Here is a 25678-nt window from a genome sequence, read left to right as displayed (position 1 = left end):
AATAAAACAAAAAGTTTAATAATCTTAACACAGACGCTCTCAAACTGGATAACTGGCAATGTGAAAGCCCGTTACAATTATGCTAAGGTGAAGCCTTTTCTCCATCATCAGAGTACATTCCAACAGATCTCAAACAGTACCTGGCACCTCTGAAAAATTTTTTCTTCATCTCTGCCTATGTGGAGTTCTCCCTGTACTCCTTTAACTACTGTGCCATTGCAGAGGCAGCCAGAGTTCAAGCAGTCCTGTGTAGATCAGTTATGCTGTTCCTATTTGAATGGGGGACTTGAGGGTGATTTGCCGTCAGGTACATGTGAGTATGTGAGAGGTTCCTCCAGTGCTGATATTCATGGGCTCCATCTCTAAGACTGAAGGAGAGGGAGGGTTGCCAGTAACAAGGCCTTCGGGCGCACAGCCTCCTTCCACCCTCCAGGTTTCCCTCTACATTGGGGTTCTGTAGCTGAGCGAGAGTTGAAGTGGTGCTGACCTCCTCTGCCCTGTATATTCTTGCTCCGAGTGCAAGAAAGAGGAGCATGAGCATGCCTCTACAGATAGGGTAACCATAAAAATAAATACCGTGAACAGAGCCATGGAGCATGTGTGTGCCCATAATACTGATTAGTGGTAAATAACCTCTGATTCTATCTTAAAGGGATTATTTTACTTGCTCTTCAGTTCCATAGCTTTGGGGATATGTGACAGAGCTGTGACTGTCTGTAACTAAGACTTCCACTTCTGCTAAACAGGCTTTCCCTTTTCATGTCCATGACTGGAAACTTTGCGAGCTTTGGAAGTAGAGCACCGTGATTTGTCCAGGTTTTGAAACAGATGCCCAAATGATTATTTTTAAGAATATCTGTAGATTTGGAATATCAATAGTATGTCTCTGTAGATCTTGATTCTGAAGCTTGAATTATGTGTGGTTCTTCCATCTCCCAAAATTGACAGAAACGATTCTAGCACAATTCTCTAATTAGGTTTTTTATTAGTTGGTGAATACAGCTGAGATTTGCAAATTCATTTCTTCAACGTAGCTTGCCTGCCAACATGAGGAACTGCTTGGCAATCTTCAGTAGTGCAAAGTCTATGATTACTTCTGGTCCTTAATGACTTACGATACTTTATAATGTGCTATAGTGTTTGCAGTTAGGCTGCCGGGTCTATTCTACAAGTGGTAAACGTTTTTCAGACAAATGTATTTTTAATAGCGATTTAAATTCTCAACAAGTCAAATTAATTGGCAGCTTTTTGCATCTTTGTGAAATACAGAAATACAAGATCGGGTGGGTCCTTATCCTTTTGGCAGATCGGATGATCTGATAATTTGTCATTGTCTGATGTGCAGTATTGAGGTACTCAGAATAATCAAAACTGTTATAGCTTATGTACAATAAATAGCTCTAGAGAGTTGTGCTGTGCTTGAAATCTCTATTTGGATCGTACACAAAAAAGGAGCATCTTTGTTCCGTATGACATTTTTCTATACTAAGTGTGCCTTGAAGGAATTTCTTTGTTTACCTCATGCTTTCTTGAATTTCAGTTGATTGTGCTGCATTTTTATTATTCTTGTTTTGTATGGGAGTTAAATACTACTTACGATTTATTTTTACATACTCCAAGTCTCCTATTATTTGATGGTGTTTTCAGTACTATGTGACTTTTCTTCATAGATGGGAAAGTCCAGAACTATCAGATTTTTAATGGATTTACATAGAATTTCTCTTTAATTGCTTGTCGCATACAGGTTTTGCCTTATTATTTCCATGCTTATAAGGGAAATATATGAATATGTGGTAGTATAACAGCAAATGAATGGTTTAGTTAATTATACCAGTCATTATAAATGCTTCAATATAAGGGTATATTTATAGCAATGTAATTACTATACCAATAATCAAAGCTTCTTCTTACATTTATTTGAGCATGACTTGATTTTAATTGAGTAAAGGAACATGAAAGAGTAGAATTCAAAGAAGGCTGGGTGGGTCCTTATCCTGAGGAACTTGAAGTTCAAATAAATGTGCAGTCAAATCAAAAAATAAAAGCTAAAAAAACGCCCAAAGGAAAGGCTGTGGCGTAGTTCACTGTGCTTTGTAAACACATAATTTGTTTGAAACCATGTTTTTTGTAACATGTAGTAGTTGACTGGTAGAGTTTTAACTGTTTCTTAAAGGATTATTTTTCTAACTGAATCCTGGGGTGTTTTTCTTGATTGGTATTACCTTGTAAACTTGTCAGTATATAAATGGAATAGAAGTGAAATGACTTTTTCTAAATTGTTTTTCATTTTAGCTGCCAGAAATGCTTCATGGAGATGGAGATAATGAAGAGCACGGTTATTGTCCTGTGGGGCAGTTCATTCTTCAGAATCTAGGCCTGCTTCTTGGATTTGCCATCATGCTGGTGATTGCCCTCTATGAAGATAAAATTGTACTTGACATCCAGTTTTGACCATCTCTGGTAATCACTGTGGTTACAATAATGTTACTGTATGGCTTTGAGTCTGCACTGTTTTACTGTATGCACATTGCTCAGAGGAAAAGCAATGGCTTGCACTACTTACACAAGTACAGTATATTCATTTCTATGTAGATTACCTTTTGCTTTTTTTCCAATTAAAATCAGATATGATGACCCAATGCATCTTCTAAACTCAAGTGACAGACAATTAGGAAATACTGAATATGAGAAATGGATTCAGTGTGCTATGTAGGAAGCATGCTTGCTTGCTTAAGAAAAAAATACAGTGAAGGAGCTACTCTTTTGGGAAAATATCCTTTCATACTACATTTGAACAGAACCCAGAAAATCTTACAGCCGAAATTCATACCGCTGCAAAGAACCACAGTAAGCTTTTAGTGCCACATAAGGCTTAAGTAGCACATATATGTATTTTTACATACGTACATATATATATATCTCCTGTGCTGTATTCTCTGCATAGTAGTGACAAGTACTGAATCTTACAACAACATGACTGGAATCCACTGTGCTAGTTTAAATTAAAATCCTAAGCACTGTTAAATTCTTTAACTACACATTAAGCTGCACTCCCTCGTTATAAACTTCATGTGTAAGAAGGCAGGCTGTTGCAATACATACTGCAAAGAGCTATGGTCTGTCAAGGATCAGTTTGACAGTGTTTTCTTGACTAAAATTTATTTGATGTTCATTCCTTGATATTAGTAGGAAAATGCAAAATGCATTAGAATTAGTGTTAGCTTGGGGAAATCCCTGATGTCAGAGTTATTGAGGTATTTCTGATTCTTTTTTACAGATGCTAAACATGTATTGTGTGCCACTTGCAACCTAAACTACTGAAGAATTTGTGGCTGTGAATTTGTGCAAACTCTCTTTTAACAGCGAATCCATATGGTGTTTTTTTTTTTGTTTTTTTTTTTTACAGTTTGGGATGTTTTCTTTTTATGTTAAAACAGTCTGAAGTACAAGATGCTAGTTACTGAACCTGGGCACAAAGGTTAAATTATGCTCTTGTGTATGTAGTACTGATGAGTTATTTACAATACTGTAATATCAGATCAAATCCGTTTCTACAATGCCTTGGTATCAGACATTATAGCACTGGCCATTTCTGGCAATAAGACAATATGTAGGAAGATTTCTACTTCCAGCATCAAGCAGTTCATTTCTATAATTTTTTTTTTTTTTTTACAGTTTTGGTATTTAAATTAGATTATTAAAAAGCAGATATAATAGATCCATGGTGTGTGTAATTTGGAAGGATAGATGGAAAATTTGGGCCTTAACTTGCTGGAATCAGCTGTCCTGGATTGGAATGTGCTGAGATGTTTCTGTTGCCAGATATGAGTTGGTTTTTCTTGTACGCATCTCCCTTAAAAACAGTGAGTTTGTGAGGAGTGCAAGTTCATTCTGTAGTACCAGTCCTAAGCATGGTATTAGCCTTTTTAAAACATTTGGTTTGTCTTCTTTTATGTGTGTGTATGCCAGGTAAGCTGTATTTTGACTACGTGCCATGTGGTTTCAGTCCGCTCGACGCCAGTGTAGCTGCTAAAACATACCAATCCTAATGCCTTTACAAGAGCCAGTTGGTATCTTCATTCCATTTCAAGTTTATTTGTGTTTCCTGCAGCCCTTTGCTTTTTGAAGCTTCCGTTGGTAATTTAGCTTTTACTAAGCAGCTCGTATATTTTAAAGATATCAGTTGGTTCTTGCCAGTATTTTTTCCTAAGGCAGTATCAAGAAACAGTATTAAGGGTCCATTTCAAAGAAGGGTGTAGCTTCTTCAGTGAAGAAGCCAAAAGCCCAGGGTCCATTTATGCAGTCATAGTGGGGGAGGGAGTGAGTTTGGTTTTGTTTTTTAAACAGGGGTACTATTGGGGCCTAATTAGCAAATTTCAGATGAATTTCTTCAGTGCAAAAATCCTGGGTGACTTTTTTTTTTTCCCCCCCATGGAGCCCAAGTTTTAGGTTCCTGAGTACAATTTTCAGAGACTTAGATGCGACCTGAGGATCTGAGCTGAAATAACCTATGTTGCTTATGTGTTAGAGTGACCTTTAATGTTAATGTTGTTAATTCTATCAAGTATGGGGGGGRGGGGGGGGTCATTATGTGGTTGAATTGATATTTTGTCAAATCATTTTTTAAAGTTTATGTCTTTTAATTCTTTTCAAATGAAGATGTCACTATTTCAGGTAGTATATTTACTTTTGTATTAGTTGAAATGTGGTTATAGCTTAATACACTGCCTCTATAGGAAAATAGTTAACTTCTTCCCCAAGACCATCTTCAGACAAGGGAAAAACATGGTCATTGAAGGTAGGTACTGCAGTTTTTATATTAAATATGGGGTTTTCCCTTTCATTTTCTAGTATTTATTACAGGCTAAGAAGAGCATTTTAACAGCTGTGGCTTCTTCTATAGGTTTCCACCAGTATTGAATTCCAAGTCATTTTAATGTACAGTTTTAGGTCATATAACAGACAGTCTGAATTCCACTACATTTCTAGTTGACTTCAACATTCCATTCTGCTTGAATCCAGAGTCTCATTTAACTTGTATTTGTTGGAGGGCATAGATGTTACTTGTATATTACAATGCTGTCACTGTGTGACATCCCATATGAATTTTGATGTAGATCACATTGCATTCCATCAGCTGTGATTATGCTTAGAAAATATTGTAGTAGCTAGATGCAGTGTGATCCCCACCCCACCCACCCCTATTAACAATTGAGTCTATGGTTTAAAAATGTGATTATGGTCCTATAAGATATTTGCTGAGCTATGAGTCTTTTTGTTATAACTAAATCATTTTTTAAAATTTTATAAAGCTGGAAATGATCAAATGCTGTTTTGTTCATTGTCAACAGTGTTGTGTTCATTTTATGTATATGTTCCTTATTTATAAGGAGCCTTCAGAAAATAAAATTATTCAAGGAGCAGATTTTCTTGTTGGCTTTTATAAGGTTTCATTGTAGACCTTTATATTTTGGTGTATTCTTTCAATTCTCATGAAAGGCACAAATGCAACGTTGTAAACAAACTCATTTTATATGTTAATTTCAAGTGATACTTAAGGCTTGATGTGCATCCTTTATAAGCAAACTGGAAAATGAGCCTCAATAAATTGCGGTAAATTCATGAGTTAAGCTGGCATAATAATGCCACACCCCGACCGATCCAGTGTTCTTCTGGTTTGTCTGAAGGCAGAATCATTGCAATGACAAAGTTAGTGGAATGGCCAGTAGTTGACAGGACCCCTCTTCGCTCACTGGTCTTGTACAGTGGGGCCAGGTAACTTGGTCGCTGTGGAATCTCTGTTTTCTTACAGGGCTTTAGCCATATCTGCAGCAGAAAATAAAACAATCTTTTTCAGTTAAAAAAAAAATCAGGAGACTTAGTTGGTTTGTGCGATGTGGTTTGACAGTGTCCATTTTGGTTTTGTTTGCTTTTATACAGCTAGCCCTGAAAACCTGTTTGCCATTTTCTCTTCCTTAGCAGATTGATTCTCTCCCAAAAYAAGCAATCCCAACCCTCCTGTAGCCATCATCATTAGCAGAGGATTCTCTGCTCCTCTCAGAAACTTAATTTCTAATTCTACACAAGATGTTTTCAACTCAGTTTAAAGAGTATTAACAATTACCTTATTACTTCCTTTAAGACTAGAGCTTAGGATATGGATCCCACCGTGTTTATTGGTAGTTACTACCAGAAGATGTCACCAAACGAAAGATACTGACCACAGGCACTGTATCATAGAGAATTTTCGGGTAAGATTCTCCTAGCTTCTTAGTTTGTCTGTTCCAGCGTGCTCCATCCAAGAACAGTCCCCGAATGTAGACCCCTGAATCAGTTGTAAAAGATACTGTGTTACACAAAAACTGAAAATGTCTTCTAGCTGAGGGCAGCAGCTCAAATGTGACACACTTTGCTAAGGGCTGATCAGTAGTCTGTGTGGGCCTTTGTCAATTCTTTGTCTTCCAAATGTTGATGAACTAACTTATTGAGTATGTAGCAGTCTTGTACTATATTACAATTTATTATAATTAGCATTATATAAGCTTAAAATGTCTAATAATATTGTAATCTACCCAACTTTTTCTTCATGTTGGGTGAGGCTAAAAGCTATTCCAAAGTACAAAACACTTGCGTAATCATTTTATAGTTGTCTAAGTCTTCTGTGCATACATGCTATATATTGTAAACTTGGATGACTTGGAGGTTTGATAATATTAACAGTCTTCACATTGGTAATTTGAAACGTAAACAGTGAAACATTTTTACGCCTGTCTGAAATAGTTCACTGAAAGAGTTAAATGGTTAAAAATGTAAACTATCTTATGACAGCTGTCATTCTATCAATTCTAACTCAAGAAGAAAATAATAGTTGAACATCAGTTTTTCATCAGACTTCCACCTTCTTCCTGTGTATACTGAAAACTGGAACTTCTGAAACAAGAAATAAACCTGCCCAACAGAACCAGTTGAAACAAACAAGATGTTGATTTCCCAGGCAACCTGCCAAGCTGCTCTTTACACAACTTCCAGTCAAACTGGTCCTCAGAAGAATATTAAAAAGAGTATAGAGAACTGTTCAGTTTAATCTCGCCTTGTTCTAAGGAAAGGGAGGCTCAAGAAAGTATCTGCAACTGGAACCTAAGGTAAGCAACATATAGTAGAGTGGTTTGAAAAACACTTTGTTTTCCCCTTAAAGCAGTCCCCTATTGCATCTTACGATTTCATCAGCAGGACTGTGTTTTTCCTATGGATAACTAAGCTAGCAGATATAACTCTTCTACTAAATATCTTGCTTTCATTGGCTTAGGAAGATGACTCGGTGTCTTCAGGCACATGCATTGTGGAGTGAAATAAAGGAAAAGAAAATGCAGGCTAAATATCACTTGAAAGTTTGATCTCTTGTGGAAAAGTCTGGGCTAAGGAGAGTCTTCTGGTGTTACTTTGTACCTGCAGGCCAATGTAGGAAGTTAACTAATGTCAACAGTAATTTCTTWCTTAAATAGTATTTTGCTGCATCATTTTTTCTGCATCTTTTGGGGGAGGTTAACAGTACCGTAGTGTATGTATGTTTTCCAACTAAATTCATTAAACAAAYTGTGTAATTCTGAGTCTGCAAATTTATGTTAACCTCTGATAACTTCAGCATAGGCAGGTAATTGTGTCATACATTTACTTACCATCTTCAGGAGCATTGTTGTATTCCTTATCTTCCAGCACTTCGTAGTCAAATTCTAGTAGGTCTATAGGAATAGTGTATTTTCTGGCATAGTTCTGCTGAGCGCCTGTTAAGAATGCTTGAGTGAAAAAAAATCCTGAAATCCAGAAGACTGGTGGAGTTCCATTTTCATACCACTCCTGCAGCAGTAAAAGATAGAGGAGGAGAAAAGAAATAGTTGGATTTTATTTATTACAGTATTCAGGAAAGCATCAAAAGTTATTTTGCCTTGTGAATCTAGAATTGTCTTTTTCTTTCAGAAAACAGCAGTATTTTGTTAAAAAGGCATGGCAGACATCCAAAGTAAGTTGTTAAAAATGTCACAAACTGATGAAAAAAAACCACTGTCTTGCCTGGAAATACTTAGCTTATGTGAATGTATTTTGTTAAACATGCATCACCTATGGAAGTTCATCAAATGATTGTTTCATTTTTTCTCCTCCATTATCAGAGGCTGTTCAGCTTTCATCTTTGTTTCTCTGTGCAGATGGCAGAGCTCTAACCATTTTCTTGCAGGCTGTTTCTAAAACTGTCTTATTTCCCTTCCAGGGTCAAAGTCACATATCTGAAGTATGTACAGCAAGTTGAAGATGAGGAGGGATGATCTCCTCATGATGAAAAAACATGACCTAATTAAACCTCCAGTGATTTGAAAAGAACAAATTCTTTTCATAGCTTACATCATGGAGGCTTCTGTATAAAAATGATGAAATAATGCTAGAATTCATTGGTTTTGGTTGTAATGCATGTGAGGTCTATAGTAACTGTCAATTCTTACTGCATGCATGAAGACATTTTTTTGATTGTTGCCAATGTCAGATTTTGAGATGAGAATACTCATTTCAGAAAAAAATCAAATTTGTTAGGATTATCTGCTGTGGAGAATTACACTGGTTACTGAAGTAGTTGTCTTACCATCTTACTATCAAGTAGTTTTCCTCACAAAAAGAAAAATAAGCATTCTCACAGGTATTGGCAATTTCACCTTTGTACAAGCTGAATTTCTGGCTTGGATTCTGCCCTGGGAATGGCTTTTTTGTTCTTTTACATACTGCTGTCAGACAGCRGATGTTCTCTGAGTAACTGCAAATGCAGAACTTGCAAATATCTTTCTATACCTGAAGCTGGATGTGTGGAGTTTTTTTCAATTTACCTAAGTTTTCATCCTGGAATTTTTGTCCATCTTGACATCTATTCTTACAGCAGGCACGGAGGAAGCTACCTCTTAGGAATTACATATTTCATCTTTCAGGTTTGAACTATCTACATCAGTTCAGTCTTCAGTATCAAAGGCATGTATCTGTCTTAATGCTTTTGTGGTGGCCTAATTCAGTTCAAGATCACGAAGGTTTATCATGTAAGGTCACTCAGAACGGGAGACCAGATATTGCTCAGTTAAAGTCAGTTTTGTGAATCTGCAGTGTTACAGGTGGTGGGTCCCATTGATTCTCCCTAACTCAGCTTTCTTCTACAGTGCCCTATGGAAAGTTTGGCATTTGACCTTAATTAAATTACTKAACTACATCTTAATTAAAATATGTAGTGTTAAAATGCTTTTCTAATTTAAACTTCATGATTGGAAAAGACACTTAACAGTGTACTCTTAAGTAAGTTCTATGTTACTTACCTACACTACCACCACAAAGATTTGTATGCAGTCTAAGAGGCTCTTGGTAATCCACTCTGGAAGGCCAGTTCTGGCATCTGTCATACAGTACTACTGATGTATTGCACCTCTCTTTATGAGGTGTAGGGTACATGACAAAACACAGCGCTTCATTAAGTGCTCTGATGAGCGTGCTGTTCTACAAAAAGATGCACCAAGGAACTGAACTCTACCTGTCAGCTATTCAGAGTAAGTACACATGTGTGCATGTATTCACTTGTGGAGATGTCATCTGAGTTTGAGACAGAAATAATAAGCAGCATTGAGCAAACTTGTATAAACACGGTGTTCTCACCTGTAAGAACTTCAGTCTACTAAGGAAGTCGTTCACATAGCTGCCAAGGGGCTTGAGGCTTGGATAAGACTTACTCATCCATAATCCTGGAATTTTGCCTTTCAAAATGCTGTTTACCACTTCCTCCAATTCAGCAGACATCACTACTAGTCCCTATAAAATAATTTGGAAAAGAAAGTGTCTAAATGCTTTGTTTTGCTTATARCAATGAATTGTTATAGCCTCACTTTAAAAATTAAAAACCCCCAACACTTTGTCAAACAGATGTAACCAGCTTTTAGCTGAATCAGACTGGAGCCACCCTGAAAACAAGAAGAGTTAGCATTCTGATACAGTAGTCAGTTGTCATATAGGTCAAAAAAGGGCCCACAGACCCTTTTAGAAAGAAATACTGCAAAATTCTCCCTCAGGGAGAATTCTTCCTCAGAAACATGTTCTTCCTAGAGTGCTTCTGAGATTTACTAATTATAAATGCTTATTTAGGTAGCCATTTCCCCCCAAACTTTGCAATGCAGTGATTACGCAAGTGATTCTTTTATTAGTCTAAATTTGCAGGTATTTCAGTTTGTGTTTTGGCTTGAGAGAAGCRGTTGGGGCTTGGGTTTGTGTGTGTGTATGTTGGGGGAGGGTCAGTTACTTACCAAACTTAAGGTTAAAGAGGATTAAAAAAAAAAATCCCCAAACACATTTTTCTCTGCTCTTACGTACTTTACATAGCTGTAGCCTTTGATTTCTACTTGGAACAAGGACCAAATTTGGACTGTATGTTTGAAGATTACTGCTTCTGAAGATGCCAGTTATTTGAGGTGTTCAGAGCTGCTTTTATCTGTAAGAAATTGTGTGAAGTGCTTCAGTCTTCCATGTCCGTAAAGTTGGAAAAAAAATGATGCAGTTGTGAGATGTGAACCTAGTTACTGCTTGTCTTATTTGCTAGCAAATGTGGGTAGCTAAAAGACCCCTGTGTTTTGGKTTTTCTGCAGTAGGCACACTAGTGCTTCTATATTCCAATGTACTCCTGTCAGTTTTAAGATGCAGATGAATAAATCAGTTTGGACTCTTTTAAAGCAGCTGACAGACTGACCTGCATCAGACTTTAAGAGGAGAGCTCTAAGGTAGTTGTATCAATAGCTCAGAGATTGAGACCACGTTCCAGTTGGGTGCCCTAAGGGGTATTCTTCAACTCACCTTTATTGCTTTCTGGATGTTAACACAGGAGTCGCGTATTGTCTGCAGTAACTTGTTAAAGCGGCCCATCTCTTGGACAAGCACCGTGTTCATGCTTTGAGTGTAAGTGGTTGGATATCTTCTCATTGCTGCTCCAGTGTCAAAGTTGGAAGGAAGTTTGCTCAGGATGTCTCCTGCGACCTCATAAACAACATCATCGGTGGATTTTGCACCAGCACCAGATGCCCGAGACTAGACAGACAGACAAAATTTTGGATTTATTTGGGGGAAAAAGGGGGAACTTGGGAAAGTGAGTAGTTAAAATACAGAAAAATACAGTTCTTTTATAGGCATTAATATAAGATTATTACAGTTCCAACTCTCTTCCACTCCTCCAGCCACCCACTCCTGGGATAAAGTGATTGCAGTACAGTCACCAAAGTACTARCGTCTTGCTGAGTGTGTGACAGCTATAGAAATGAGTTTCCATACTGCTCGTGGCCTCACTGATGGCAGTGGCGTCAGTTTTTTGCCATGTTTGGAAGGCTGAACTGCTCTGTCAGCAAACTTTACAATGTTAACTAGTTTTCATTAGTAACATAGTAAGTTTGCCTGGCTCCTGCAGCCAGAGACTGCCAGCCCCTTCACAATCACAGAGCAGCAACAAAACTCATCCTAAACTCCTTCCTTAGCGGAGCAGCACAGCCTTTTCCTTCCCCTACCCCCTCAACACTGGATGAAGAAGCCACATATTTGGGACAGTGTGGAGATAGCGCATTACATTGCTTTAATAAACACTATAGATTTACTAATTAATATGATCGTCTAAAATAGTAACATCGCTGTTAACTGAAATTTGTTCCATAATTTCATGTATTATTGTGTCAGATTATCTATTAGCCATAGAACTAACAAAAGCTGGTTTCCAACAGATTTGTGTCCCTTTTATTCTTTTTTTGCCTAAATCTGCCTAAACCAAACTGCCCACCACGTGCTCTGAAGTACCCTTCAGCAATTTAAAAAACAGCTCTTGTCTGAGATGAGTCCAAAGGTGTTCGCATACCCATTGGCTGGCCAGCTGCTGTCAAATGGCATAAAGTGGTGCCAATTTCCATCTCTCTTTCTCTCAGTCTGTTCTCTTGCTCCCTGTACCCAGCTGTTCATTCTGCTCATGACACTTACTTACAGAAACAGTATTATCTAGACTGTTGCATGGCTTTAAAACCACTTGTTTAGGAAGACAGGCATGAAAAAAAACAAAAGTTTTCCTAAGTGGAATAGTGATTTCACCAGGATGGAGATGCAACCCAAATGAAAAAAAAAAAAACTTGGGGGAAAAAAAAAGGAACTTACTTAGTAAAGTGTAGACTGAGTAGAAAGTTATAGTAAGATCTTTAGTCTTTTTACATACCTGTGTAAGAAGAATGTTATCAAATAACAGTTGTGTTTCTGACTGATCCTTTGTAATATCAGCATTTGCATTCATTCCAAATATCTCTGGAGAAGGATTCAGCGGAAGCGTCTTTGTATATTCAATATAGCTTTGGTACTGAAAAAATAGTGAAGGGGTGGAGGGAAAAGGCTCTGGAGTTGTAATAAGATGCAGAAATGGACAAAAAAGCCCAAGGAAAGCTTCATGCTATAGCTCAAAGAAAACTCTACAGTGTTCCTACTGTAATCAATACAAACTATAAAGCAAACTATATGGGGAWATAAAGGGATTGAATGCACCTTGTGAATTCCTCTAGTCCATCCTCTTATCCTGAATGCACTCTAATACAAGTGGCTCCAGACCCTTTGTGGGCACACTGCTTGCTGAGCTGTCTGTGAAGGCAGTTTCCTGATGTTTGACATAACTCTCCTGAGTGATAATTTAAAGTCATTATGATGTCCCTTCTACCTCYACCAGGTATTAACAGATTCTCTCTTATGTATGCTTGTTTTATAATGATGTTTTTAACTTCAGCATGCTGGGTTTCTCCCTTACTGCCCTCTCAGAGTGCTTACTCACACAGAGTAAAGTCAGTTGTTTAGCTACGAGGTGGGGATTTTTTACATCATTTCCATTACCACTGAATCAAGTACTAATAGAATGTGGGCTTAGGCCACAGAAGTGAGTGACAGCAGTAAGCACCAAGGCACATGTCAATGTAAGCAAASTGTGATCTATTTATTTCTAAATAAACCATTTGCAATTCTGTTATTCTCAGATACTTACGTCTCCTTCAGGAGGAGCGAAGTAAAGGCCACTTGGGTCAAATTTATAATCTACGTTTGTAATGATTTCTGAAGAGTAGAACTTGTTTAGAATACTACGAAGCGTACGCCGATCCCAGTCATCAGTAACTCTGCCACCATAATTACATTCTCCAGTCATATAGCGAAGGGCATCATATGGCAGCTCCTGGAAAAAAAAAAGGCAGCAAGCCAATGATCTGAAGTGCTGCCTAGAACTTCTCAGCACAGCTATGGTAGCATTACTGTGATTTATTTGAACCTCATCCAAAATGCTCACTGGAAACTTCAAAACCTATTATTTTACCTCTCACTGATAAGTACATGGTTGTACCATCTGTCTCCTGATCACCAAATACTTCAGACATCAGCCAGCATTGTTTCTTTTGAATAATTAAAACACCATCAAAAATTTGGATAGTAATGCAGATGAATCCCCTGCCAGACCCTGAACACTGGTTTATGGAGAAGTTTTCCAAAGTTACCAGAACTTGTTTGGATATACACACTTTTTAACTAACTATGCTGTCAGAGGACCATAACTAACTAACTATTCTCATAATCTTTGAGCYTGCACTCCACAAGTAACAGTAGTATGTACCTTCCAGCTAGCCTCCTGGGTAATACAGAGTCACAGACACTTTTTTTGTGGAAAAAGGGAAAAAAAAAAATCCTTGATTGGAGTCGTGAGGTTGGGAGAAGCTAGACTTACTTTAGCAGCATGAACAGAACAAATTAYGGATTTTTAAGAGAACATCTCTACAGAAAAGGTAAGAATTGGTGATACATTGAAGACGGGTTAATAAATGGTTCTGTATACTGAATAAAGGAAACTAGCCTAAAAAAGTACTGGTAACTCTGTCCACCATGTACAAATCATTAATCTCTCAGGAGGAAAAATGCTTCCCTACTGACTAGGAAAGCCTTTGCTCATCACCTTCAGTCATACAGCAGGATGATTACCTCCATGCCCACCCTCTCCCCTGTAAAAGAGAAATACCCAACCATGAAGTTGCTTTCTCATACTATATCAGTTTGCCAGTTACCACAGACAACCAAAGATACATCTGGCTGACAGTGGTTTGAACACCTGTGTTTTAGACAACTGGCACATACAAAGCAAAGGCACCACTGTCTGAAAACATTCATTACAGCTCCCTGTCACAAGCCTCTTCCGTGTGCTGCACTTCTGATTCACGAGCACTTGTCAACTCCATCAGCTCATTAAGAAAATATCCCCTGTAACATCAGCTTTTGTGACTTTCCCAGGTAATCATGTTCTACTTCCAACTGTATCTCAAGAGCAGCCTGTATAATATATTGAAGAATTGGGCAGGCAAAGTGATTTGGCTCTGCAACAGGGWATTTTGTTTCCATCCCCCGCCCCCCAAGATTAATTCAGAGCCCTGAGCCCTCACAAGCAGTTTTCAAACAGAAAGAAATGGAAATAAATAAATAAATTCTTAAAACCCCTCAGCTATGTACAAAGTTAGTTTGTAAATGCAGCATGTACACATGAAGTGCAATGTAAAAGAATTTCACAGAAATACTAGCCTTTTTTTCAGAAATTCTGAAGAAGATACCATTATTTCTATTATTTCACAGTTTAAGAAGCTGAAACACAAATTCCTGCGATTCTGCTATGAAACTCTGCCTAGCTCTGCAAACAAGGAAGGAAGGAAAGTAATCTGCTAAATTCATACAAATCAAATCAATAAATTGATCTGCAACAGCCCAGGGTATAATACTATCCCTAGCATCAAGTAAATCAGTTAGTTATGCAAATATATTAGAAGTGTTTAGTATGATATTTTATAGCTTAACAGTAGCATCTCCAAGAGCTGTAATCCAGTCTAGAGACAGTAAGATTCCAGGGAATAAGGCAATAGTATGGAGCAAATTGTACTTTATTTTGCAGGGCAGAATTTCTAAATTGTGGTTTGAAAGTTTCCTAAATTAGTTATATACTAGTCATGGCACACTAACCAACTGAAACGAACTACATGAGCACTATCACAAGTAGACCTTTGTTTCTAATTCACTGCCCCTTATGAAACTGTCGCTGGGGTGGCAACACTCAGCCTGCACTGGTAAGGCCTGAGCAGCCCCAGGGGGCAGAGGTGAGGCTGGGCCGGGGCTGCGGGTGGCACGGTACCTCGTACTGGTTGAGGAACAGCTGCAGCTGCTGCACGCTGATGCGCAGATCTGTCTCGTTGAATTCGTAGGCAATGTTCCATCCAAGGGGCCCAAATTTCCGCCTTTCTTGCACCAGTGCATGGAAGAAGCAGAGACCATAGAGCAATGTCTTGAACTCCGCCTTAAAACCAAATACAACAACATCAATAATTCATCTGTTTTAAACAGTTTTGTCATGTCATGTCCTGCATAGCAGTGCCATCAATTTGTTGCAAGCATACACTTTGAATATTCTCTTAAACCAGTGTGAACCCTCAAATTGGTTTTATTTTTAAAACTGTATATCCATGCCTGTGTGATACGTGCAACAGTCACATACAACCATGTATATTAGAGACCATATTCCCATGATTTTTTTTTTTAACATCTTTATATTATAAAAAATTGTTCACACTGTATATCTGGTCCCCCCCACCTTCACTGTCCAGGATTTCAGGCCTTTAAAGAAAAGGTTCAAGTAGGCAGCTGTGTTTTGTTCTTTTAACTGAAAAAAATTAGCAAAGTATATGACTTCAGTTAAAAGCAATTATACCATTTATTATAGAAAAATAGTGTAAAATAAAGCTAAAATATTAATAAAATTTACTTCACTGCTGCCAGTAACAAAGACTAGTTTCATTGCAGTGGAAGACAACTATGTAGCTTGGTAGTTTTTACCCAGAGTGTACATACACAATCATGAGAGTCTACTTAGCTGTTTTACAAAACCAAATTAACAATGCCAATACAACATTACTAACAGGCTTTTTGCAGCTGTTGAAAAAGTCAGGATTAGAGATTGGATCCATCATGTATGAACGAATTATATTAGCCCGTAAACCTTTTGGTGCTTCATTAGTCATTTTCACTCCATTCTGAAGTACAGACACTGGAAAATTTGGAGATGGGTAACTGGTAAGCCAAATTCTGAAATCTGGATGTGTTGTATCAGGGTTTAGCTCCTAAAACAAACACACATAAAAACAAGCAATTAGAAGACATGATAGATGAATATACACCTCAACTTTTCATCTTAAAGCAGACTTTTTTATTTAAGTGGGGAAATACAGCAGTTCAAGTTTTAAGTAGACTTTAAGTGGACTTTTAATCTTGTATGTGACCATACCAAGAGTCCCAAGTAGTCATGACAATTTCCACTCTACAATTCAGGCATTTTTATTCCAAACCTCAGTATTCTGAGCTAAAATTTGGCATCTCTGTGCATGTTTATGGAATATATGAACAAAAAACAGTGGAGGCTTTGTACCGTGAGAGCAATGAAGTATATACTTTTTCCATTTACAGTAATGCAGCTGTGCTGGAAAAGACTGAAGTAACAGAAACTTATTAAGTTTTAAGGGGGGGGGGGGAGTACCTCTCTGGAAACTTGCAGATGTACAAGTGTAAAATTCCTTAGAGTACCAGTTTCTGCAATAGTAGACACCTCAGGAAAACTCTAGGCCTGAAGGCACCATTGCAGTGGCTGGGAATTACGACTGAAGCAATGGGCAAGACCCGCAATGTTCATGAGCACTTTTCACTCCAGTAGACAAAAGGAAAAAGAACCAGTATGTGGTTCTTCACATACTGTTACATGTGTTTTTTCAGCGCAGCTCAGACATGCCTTCAGAAGTGTTTAGAAGAAGATGATAGTACTTTTTTTTTTTTTTTACCTCACAGACTCTTTCCAGTATTGGCATCCATGATGTTGCCAGATGGCAATTTTGCAGAACTATCCATGTTCCTTCCTTTACTGCCTTCTCTATCATTTTCATGGCTATTGGGCCTTGGCCTTGACCAAGTGAGAGAGCACTAAGCTTTGTACCACCATATCCCTGCATATATAAAGCATATTATAAGTAAGACTAATAAACATGAAAACTTCTGGTATGAGAATTCACATCTAATGTACAGTATATTTTAAAACACAGATCAAATCTCTCTCTCATGTCATTCCAATTGAGTTCCTCTTCTCTGCCAGGGAAAAACTCCAACTCTATATCCATTTAATTCAGAACTGGAAAATTCTGACTATTTCAAAAGACTCCTCAAAACAGTATACTCTTTAAGGATGTAGATCTCTTACCATAAAATGCAGAACACATTTACAACACACTAGTTGGAGACTTTCAAGCATGCCTGTCATTCTCAACTGCACAGAACTCAGACAGAATAGTCAAGAAATGCAGGAAATACATCTTACCAGAAAAATGTGTCTTTCTACTACTAACACAATAGTCTTTTCACATAAGAATTGATTAAGCTGGTTGGGATTTTTTTGGTTTGTTTGTTTTAGATGCCTTAATAATGATACCCAAAGCCAACAAAAAGCCACATTTGAATTCTGAGGTGTAAATGCCACCCAAGGTCCTACGTTCCACGTATTACTACATTGTTTTGTAATTAAGTCACGTATTATCTATAATGCTCACAGAAAAAAAAACTTCAGATAAGATTTCTTACGATGAAAGTTTAAACCAGTTTTATCAGTTTTATCTTTGTTCCTTTTTTCTATTTTCCATTTGACAATATACAAACAAATCCATTAAACAGATTATGACATCATAACAATATAAAATATGCCAAAAATATTTACCATAATATTATTTTAAAACAATGACAAATTATTAATTCCTACAAGCAATCCACTGGCATTAATTAGTGCTTTGTGTTAAAGGAGCCATAAGATCAGTTTTAACATATTTTTAGACAGCTAAATACAAGGTTTTTGAGCTTTGGCATTTGAACTTTTAGTTTAAAAAAAGTTCCTTGCTTCACACAGATACACACACACACGCACAATACACACACAAATATCATCCATCTTAAAGAGTCTTGGAGATGTTAAAATACCTGATCATCAGCAAACTTAAGAAGGGCAGCCATGGGGTCTGCACCAGGAGAAAGTACAAATATCAGGGGTGCACAAGAGTGACTATCAGCAAATGCTTTTGACAAGTCAAACGGAGGCGGCTCAATAAATGGACGACCCAGGTTGTGAATGATAAATTCCTGCACCATCGGTATTATCTAAAAAAAGAAAAATAGAATTACAATGTCCTGTTTATACAACAGCATTAGCACATACTACTCTGAACATTTTAATATATAAATGTCAAGAACACTACTCCTGCATATAAAATTAGGAACAAGTAAGGTTCAGGAGTAGTCAATGATTTAGCATGTGTAAATCTAGGCAAAAATAGGTTCTAAGACGGAAGATGCTATAAAAAGGTTGAAGTAAGAAGTTCTAGTCAAATGACCCTTGATCTTCTGTCAACACAAATTGATGGGTTGGTATAAGCAGCTGAAATTTTTCCTGCACATGACCTATCTGCATTATGGAAAGAATTTCAATTTTCAAGTCCAGTAATCAAATGCCTTTCAAAGGTGCTAAAACCTTAGCTTAGCGAACTGCTGTGTACAGCAGTCTTCTACACACTGGTGGATTCCTACTGAAGCAAAACAAGAGATAACTTRTAAGACAGCTTAAAGTTTTGGTCCTGTAAATACTTATGCATGTATTTCTCTTAAATATTACTAGTTATTCTATCTCTGAGGTAATTTAAAACAAACTATAGACTATTTTATAATTATCCCTCCTTTAAAAAAAAATACAGAAGTCTTTACTAATGTGTTATTAAGATTTAATATCTCAAAGTAAAGTTCAAGAAATGCTGAAGCATTCAAATAGCAACATTAATTCAACCACTTTGGTCACAAACAGTGTAATATTTTTGTAATACTTCRAAATGTACAATACATGGAAGATTGCTAAATTCATATTAGATGTTTAATTTGAACTTTTAACATTTGAACTCATTTTCATATTGCATTAGTGGAGGTTCCTTCAGTTAACAAATACATATTGTGACTGAATACACAGAAGGTGATGCAACAAAAATCCAAGTACCTTCTTCCTCTTGATTTTTCTGCTCATAGACACACCTGTGTCTTTTATTCATTTAAAAACTTACTCAACTTTACAGGTGTAATGTGTTCCCAATCAGTATAGTGCTTTAAATCTGAAAGCATGAGGGGAGGTCTGGACTATAGCAACTGCAGACTTCATAGATGGATACACTTTTAGAAGAGCTTGTTTTGGCTTCCAAGCTTTTGACTGAATTTAAAGACATGTATGAATACGAGAACCGTGTAAAAACCTTCATAAACTGGCCTTTTGTGGAGAACTGCAAGTGCACTCCAGAGAACGTAAGTCTGAAAATGGTTAACTTTGACTATTTTTCTTCTACTGTGATTGTATGTGGAGTCACTGTTCRTGTGAACATGAATAGCTGTGAGCTTCTGCTAAGCCAGAAGTTAAAAAACTGAATACTTTCCTCTATTCTCTGCTTTGAGGTATTACAGTAGAATAAGTAATTTCTGTATGTTCAGATCACTAGCCTAGGTATTTCACTGAATATAGTTACTTCCTTTTTTCTCCTTTCTTTCTTTCTTGTCACTTCAAAGTGAATTTCCTATGTTATGCTGTCTTTCTGCTTGCAACTTCCAATTCAAAAATCAGCTTGCAACAGAGGAAATGAGTACTCATTGAACAGAAAGGCTAAAGTGTCAGAATGATCATTACTTAAAGTTCAGAAAAAAATGTTACTTAAATTCTAGAGAAGTTAATGTTTATGTCCCTGTAGGCTTTGATCCAGCACATTATAACTAAAGTTGAGTCTCATTTTGGGACACACATTTAACTTTCAGGTTGGTTCTTAGATGAATTATGCTACAAGAGTTATCTAAGATGGTGTGAATTTAGATAGCTGAAACAATTTTTTTTTTTTTTTTAAAGGGTTCTGACCATATGTGATTTTCAGGCCATGTTTAGGAACTAATAAAAATAACAAGAAAATCTAGAAACTAGAGGTAGTATTTTACTCACATGGCCATGGTTTCTTTTTTTTTTCTTTTTTTTTTATTTTTATTTTTTTTGAAACAGTCCTTGGACTGCAGAATAGGGAAGACACATGTAACTTATTTGGTAAATAACTGAAAGTTGTTTACCTGCTAGAACAAAGCTACTCTAGTAGCCTGCAGATAGAGCAACTATGCAGAAGTCTGCTCATAACTTCTAGTTTATTTCTTGTTTCTTTATTCATTGCTTATTTACCTGCTTGCAGCCCTCACACCTACAATCCATTTTTCAGCCTGACCTGTGCTGATAGACATTGTGGGGAAAGGCATTACTGCAAGCTCTCTTGAAATTGTTTTCCTTATGCAAATATGAACAGTATGTTACATGCCCTAAAAACTTCTTCACTGTCCCCTGCAGATGGCAAAGGCGGGCTTTGTACACTGTCCAAATGCAAATGAACCTGATGTGGCGAAGTGTTTTTTTTGTTTGATAGAACTGGAGGGCTGGGAACCAAATGATGACCCATGGTAAGCACAGATACAACAACACTGAAGTATTTCTCCAAATTTATCTGACTACATTCCTTACTGGTTATAAAACAACCAATTTCTCCGTAACAGTTTACAGAACAAGTCCATGAAAGGTTATCTTACTCAGTATCCTTGAAATACATCATTATTTATACCCTATACAATTCTTTGTGGTTCTTTGACTTTGCCTCTACAGAGAAAGCTTTTGCTTCAACAAAGGAAAAGTTTCTCTCAACACTATACACTCAGTCTACACCTTCCCTTGTACTCTTTCTAGATCACACCTAATTCAACTACTTCCTATTTGAAATATCCACTAAAATCTATTTCACATGCTTTCTGCATAATACCTTTTTTACTGACAGGTAGTAGAAGTACTTAAGAGTCCTGCCCAGTTTTCTTCATCTCTTGAAATGTACAGGTCATTATTTTAATATCTGGTCTTAATCTGGGTTTATGCTGCAGGGTGGAACACTGCAAACGTTGCAACTGTGGCTTTTTATCCCTCACTAAGCACTTTGATGACCTGACAGTGGAGGAGTTCTACATGCTAGAGATGACACGGCTGAGAACCTTCCTTGTAAGTGTTGCTCAAATAAGCTTAATGTAAGATGCAAGGCTAGAACTTCCTTCTCTGTTTTCCATGCATTAGCAAGGAGTGATGGTGAAAGGCCAGAACAAGRCTTTATTCTGAAATCCTGATTCATGAGCATTATTGGCTAATAAATCTGCACCTAAACACTTAGGAAAATCTATTGTCTAGCTTCTGAAAGAAAACCTAGTTCYTTCAGAAATGTTTTAGTGAGTCCTTACAGCAGAAACATTATCTTGGGTATGCTAATCAATTCTGGAAGCYTTGCAATGAACAGCTCTGCCCCTCTCAGAAGGGGACTTAACCCCACGTGAGCATGGCAAAATTAGACCAGACTAAATTTAATCACTAGTCCATCTTTTGTTGCTTCATATGTCCACAGCCTTATATGTAAATCACTGCCTAATTAAGCTGTCAAACTTTCAAGCCTATTTCAAATATTTAACTGTTCTCCAGTTGTACTCCTCTACTTCTGGGATTTCATGCATGATATACATGGTTGACATATGCAAAATCCCAATCTGAGCTGCTTTAACTAATATTCTGTGGTATTTGACCTCTAATCTTAATAATAATGACAATCAAGTGAATCAAGTTTCCTGACAGGGCTTGGATCAATACAGGTTCTGCATCTTACCTCCTGAGTAGCTCTGTACAAATGGAGTCTTTATCTTGCTGATGATGCTCAGGCAGAAAAACCTATCTCATTGGATGTCAAGATTAACTAAGTTCCCTGTACAACAGACTAAATATCTATAAATGGAACCACATACCATAGGGAGAACAGTATAACGTCTCAAAAGGTGAACAGAACAGGAAGGTGACAGTTTACTCACTGTATCTGATCAGTGAGGTGATTCAGTGTTCTAAGATAAAAGGGGTCTGAGCTAAAAATATTCCTTTATTTTTTTTAGGTACAGGATTAAGAGAAATGGCAGCTTCCCCTTTTCTGACCCAAGAATGCCAATAGCTTAGATGACTAGGACTAATACAGAACATGCTGCTATCTTGGAGTACCCATATCCTAATGCATTTTTCTGAGAAGTGAAATCAAGCCTCTTCACACAGAAGGAAATCAAACCAAAGTCTCCCTCTCTGATTAGGTTTAAAATGGAAAAAGAATGGGTTCACAATTTATTTTAAAAGAGAAAGTACAGTAGGCATTTGCCTGGTCACAGGCCTGGTACAGAACCCTACCAGCAAGGTAGGTGGGAGACCTTCTGAATTAAATAGGGTTTGTATATGACAGACAACCTGCTATGCATCACTCAGATTGCAGTATTGCTGTCCAGGAGCAGATAGATCTCTAAAGCAGGACTAAAGGCAGGATCAGAGGGTTTTTGAGGATCTGAGTTTAGCATATATTTGAACTCCACAGTTACACTGTTCAACTGACAGTCTTGATTTTTTGCTTTGCTTTAAGTGTAAAACTGGCAGAAGCATAATCAACTCCTTTGAAGAAGAAGTTGCCACAACTAGGAAGCGTCTTGTGGATAACATTGTCTCCAAACATCAGTATATATCACAGATGCCTATAGCTTTCCATGTTGATCCACCTGCCCAATCTTCTGAAAGTTCTTACTACCAGTCAAAAAAAAATCCAGAAGTGTGAAGTCTGACTCTAAAAGTTTCTCTTCTTTATATGGTCAAAGCAATCATATTTTTATCTGAGTACTAACATAAATATAAAAAACTGTCTGAGGAGCTAATCAGTAAAGAGTTTTATAGACCCCCTGTAACAGAAGGCATAACTATTTATATTGCCTCCTACCTTTCATGGTATGCTTTGTCATTAAGGCTAGTGCGGACTAATAGTAGTCCCACTGAACTATGAATATATGAAAATGTCTAAGCAAAGTATTTCTGGTTTTTAGTAGGTTGACTTTTTCCTCCTAAATAAAGATTTGTAACTATAAGCCCCTATTGTGATCTATACTGTGTTCAAGCATAAGAATTAGACAGGCTCAAATCACACCAGTTCTGCTTCAAAACACTTTCAATAGAAGGGTTTGGGTACCTACAAAATAAGTACTTAGTAACAACATTATCTACACTCTTGCTTACCATTAAATTATCTTCCTGGATCAGTCATCATTTACCATAGATAGTAACATCCATGGGAAAAAAAAATACATAAATAGCAGCTGTACTGAAAAAGGAAAGTTACAAGGATTGTAAGACAGTCTTAAAGAGGAAGTGCTCTGAGGATTTTTGTGTGTACACTGGTATCATCTGATAAAAGCTAAAGGCCTACCCTTCCATTTGAAAAAAATAAAAATTCTTGAAATAATATTAGATAATAGTATACCTGAAGTAATCATAGTTAAAAAAGTCCTTTAAAAAGCCGCCCTAAAAATGTGCAGTATTCTTCTGATAGTGTTTGTAACATTCAAACTTGCTTTTTAATCTAATTTTTTTCAGTAACATACAGACTACTGTAAAATAGCAACAGGTAACAGATAAAATGCATACTTACAAATTGATTTGGTTTCTAAGGCAGGCAGTAAAATTTAGGGTAATACAGAAGTTTTGTACTTACTTTGTCAGGTCTCAGACAACGAATGATAAGCATCCTCTGGAATTCTCCCAGCTTTTGCCACTCTGCAGGAAAATCCTCATGTTGAGGATCCTAAAAGCGTATATGTATTTTAGCTTTATTTAAAGCATTTGTGAATTACTTAGGGTAAATCATCTTTTAACTCAACACATCAATCCATATTTTTTTTTCAGTTTGCAGGAACTGTGTTTACATGTTCAGCCTCTCCCTCCCACTTCTCCCCCCACCCCACCTCCACAAAAAAACACTTTAAATACCTTTAACTAGGAAGCAAATGAGAAGTTGAAGCCATTTGCAGATGTGTTTAAAAATAAAACCCCAAAACCTTTTTTCTTTAGGAAGCAAGTAAAAGAGGGATGAGATGGAAGAAACTTGAAAATGCACTTTGCCTCCCTCTTTTTGTGTTGAAGTTGAATTTTGATGGCAGTCCTTAATATTACAAGACATGATAATGAGTTAGAATGCATCTGAAATGGTACAATCACATAAGACTTGTAAAAGGGACAAATGAGTGCAGGAAAACAAGAATTGGAAAATCAAAAAAATGCACTGGGAAACTTAGCTTGTAAATGGCCTATGAATAATTTGGCTGTTACTACCCCAATTATCAGTTGGGAACAGCAATGGTTGGATAGACCGTAAGTTAATTTCTTATTAGATTGGAGTACAGCAACAGTTGTCCATATCTTTCTGGAAAGGGGTATAACAGTTCCCCAGTGAGCTGCTTAGACTTGCTTGTAAAAAGTTTTACTCAGATGTATGTAGACAGACCTGCTGAACTTGTATTCTGAGCAGTTTTGATTTAGCAAATCAAAGTACAATGGGGCATATGTTCTCCTGAGGACATGAGGCCTGGCACCTGCCTCCCCCAGCTTCTAGGTACTTAATTTTAGACTGGACTCCAGAATGCTGTATTGTTTTTCTGTGAGTATGTGAGGAAAGTAGATATCTCAGAATGCCATTGATATTCACTGTCAAACAGTTCAGCTAAAAGTTTGCAAGCTTGCTGGGAGTGAGCCAATTAGGAAACCCTGAGGAGTAAAGGTTGCATGTAAGACTATTGAGTTATGCCACTGTGTAGAAAAATCTTCATTTCTTCATGAGAAGAGAGATTAGTAGCTTTGAGATTAAATCAGCCAGCTAGGGAAGAACTAAGTTTCAGTTAGCAAGGTGTGAGATACAATTTTAGATAAAATGCAGGGAATTCTTGAATCAGGAAGTTGAACTGAGATCTCCCCTTTTTTTGGGTGCAACCTGAGCTACTGCATTGGGAGGATAAAATGCATCTCAACTTGTATGAAAAACATTCAGAAATTTATTTTCAGTTTACGATTTCTCATGAYAAAGTGACTCTAGTAACACTGAACGTTTCATGCCCTCTTTCACACACACCCACTCTCACCTCTACCTACCTATTACCAAAATGCCCTTTAGTTAGATTTGCATATTGCTAACAGAAGAAGAAAAACTTCTGGTTATGTATTAATGGGGGATAAACTACACTGGTGYGAAAAAACAGTACTTTTGAAAGAAGTCTTGCCTAAGACCCTTTAACTGGCATTTTGGAACGTTCCACTACATTCACATAGAATTCACATATTCTCTGCATAAATATTTCGTTCGTGTTAATTAGTTTATCAGGAATGTTAACATACCAAGCTGTCGTATACCAATTTCCATCCACCCTTCAGTTGCATAAAATCCTTACGAAAGTTTTTGAAGCATGGCAAATCTTCTAGTCGGCAAATTTCATCCCATGATTTTGGAGGAAGCCAGGTGCATGGATTGGAGAAGGGATTGTCCAAACCAATCCCACCAGTCAACAGAAATTTCCACTCACTCTCATTAACCTACAATGAAAGACACCACTCTCAGGACTAAATTTA

General features: G+C 37.2%; 3 protein-coding genes across 13 annotated transcripts in view; 2 read left to right on the top strand and 1 right to left on the bottom strand.

Annotated features, from left to right (window-relative positions):
• Positions 1-5423, top strand: part of SLC39A10 (solute carrier family 39 member 10) — a 49800-nt gene extending 44377 nt beyond the window's left edge. For 10 of the 11 annotated variants that reach the window (XM_085299502.1, XM_085299508.1, XM_085299501.1 and 7 more), the window contains one exon: positions 2293-5423. In XM_085299502.1, coding sequence (XP_085155628.1) covers positions 2293-2451 — 159 coding nt within the window. In that variant the 3' untranslated portion in view covers positions 2452-5423. The remainder of the gene's footprint in view (positions 1-2292) is intronic. The other variant, XM_085299499.1, reaches the window with a different exon arrangement.
• An 83-nt stretch (positions 5424-5506) lies between these two features.
• Positions 5507-25678, bottom strand: part of DNAH7 (dynein axonemal heavy chain 7) — a 115510-nt gene continuing 95338 nt past the window's right edge. The window contains exons 52-64 of the mRNA XM_085299497.1: positions 25448-25642; positions 23775-23864; positions 18103-18279; positions 16923-17084; positions 16011-16211; positions 15230-15391; positions 13058-13243; positions 12251-12388; positions 10861-11091; positions 9676-9828; positions 7677-7854; positions 6222-6325; positions 5507-5826 (exon numbers count right to left, since the gene is read on the bottom strand). Of these exons, the coding sequence (XP_085155623.1) occupies positions 5620-5826; positions 6222-6325; positions 7677-7854; positions 9676-9828; positions 10861-11091; positions 12251-12388; positions 13058-13243; positions 15230-15391; positions 16011-16211; positions 16923-17084; positions 18103-18279; positions 23775-23864; positions 25448-25642 (2184 nt within the window). The 3' untranslated portion in view covers positions 5507-5619. The remainder of the gene's footprint in view (positions 5827-6221; positions 6326-7676; positions 7855-9675; positions 9829-10860; positions 11092-12250; positions 12389-13057; positions 13244-15229; positions 15392-16010; positions 16212-16922; positions 17085-18102; positions 18280-23774; positions 23865-25447; positions 25643-25678) is intronic.
• Positions 19324-22847, top strand: LOC146599019 (baculoviral IAP repeat-containing protein 5.1-like). Its single transcript, XM_085299314.1, has 4 exons — positions 19324-19461; positions 20531-20640; positions 21109-21223; positions 22659-22847. Exons 1-4 carry the CDS (start codon positions 19324-19326, stop codon positions 22845-22847), a joined length of 552 nt encoding a protein of 183 aa, XP_085155440.1.

The sequence above is a fragment of the Rhea americana genome, unplaced genomic scaffold (assembly GCF_003343005.1).
Source record: "Rhea americana isolate MKP2758 unplaced genomic scaffold, rheAme1 scaffold_15, whole genome shotgun sequence".
Lineage (NCBI taxonomy): Eukaryota > Metazoa > Chordata > Aves > Rheiformes > Rheidae > Rhea > Rhea americana.
Note: the sequence above shows the minus strand (reverse complement) of the source record. Positions and strands in the feature narration are given on the sequence as shown.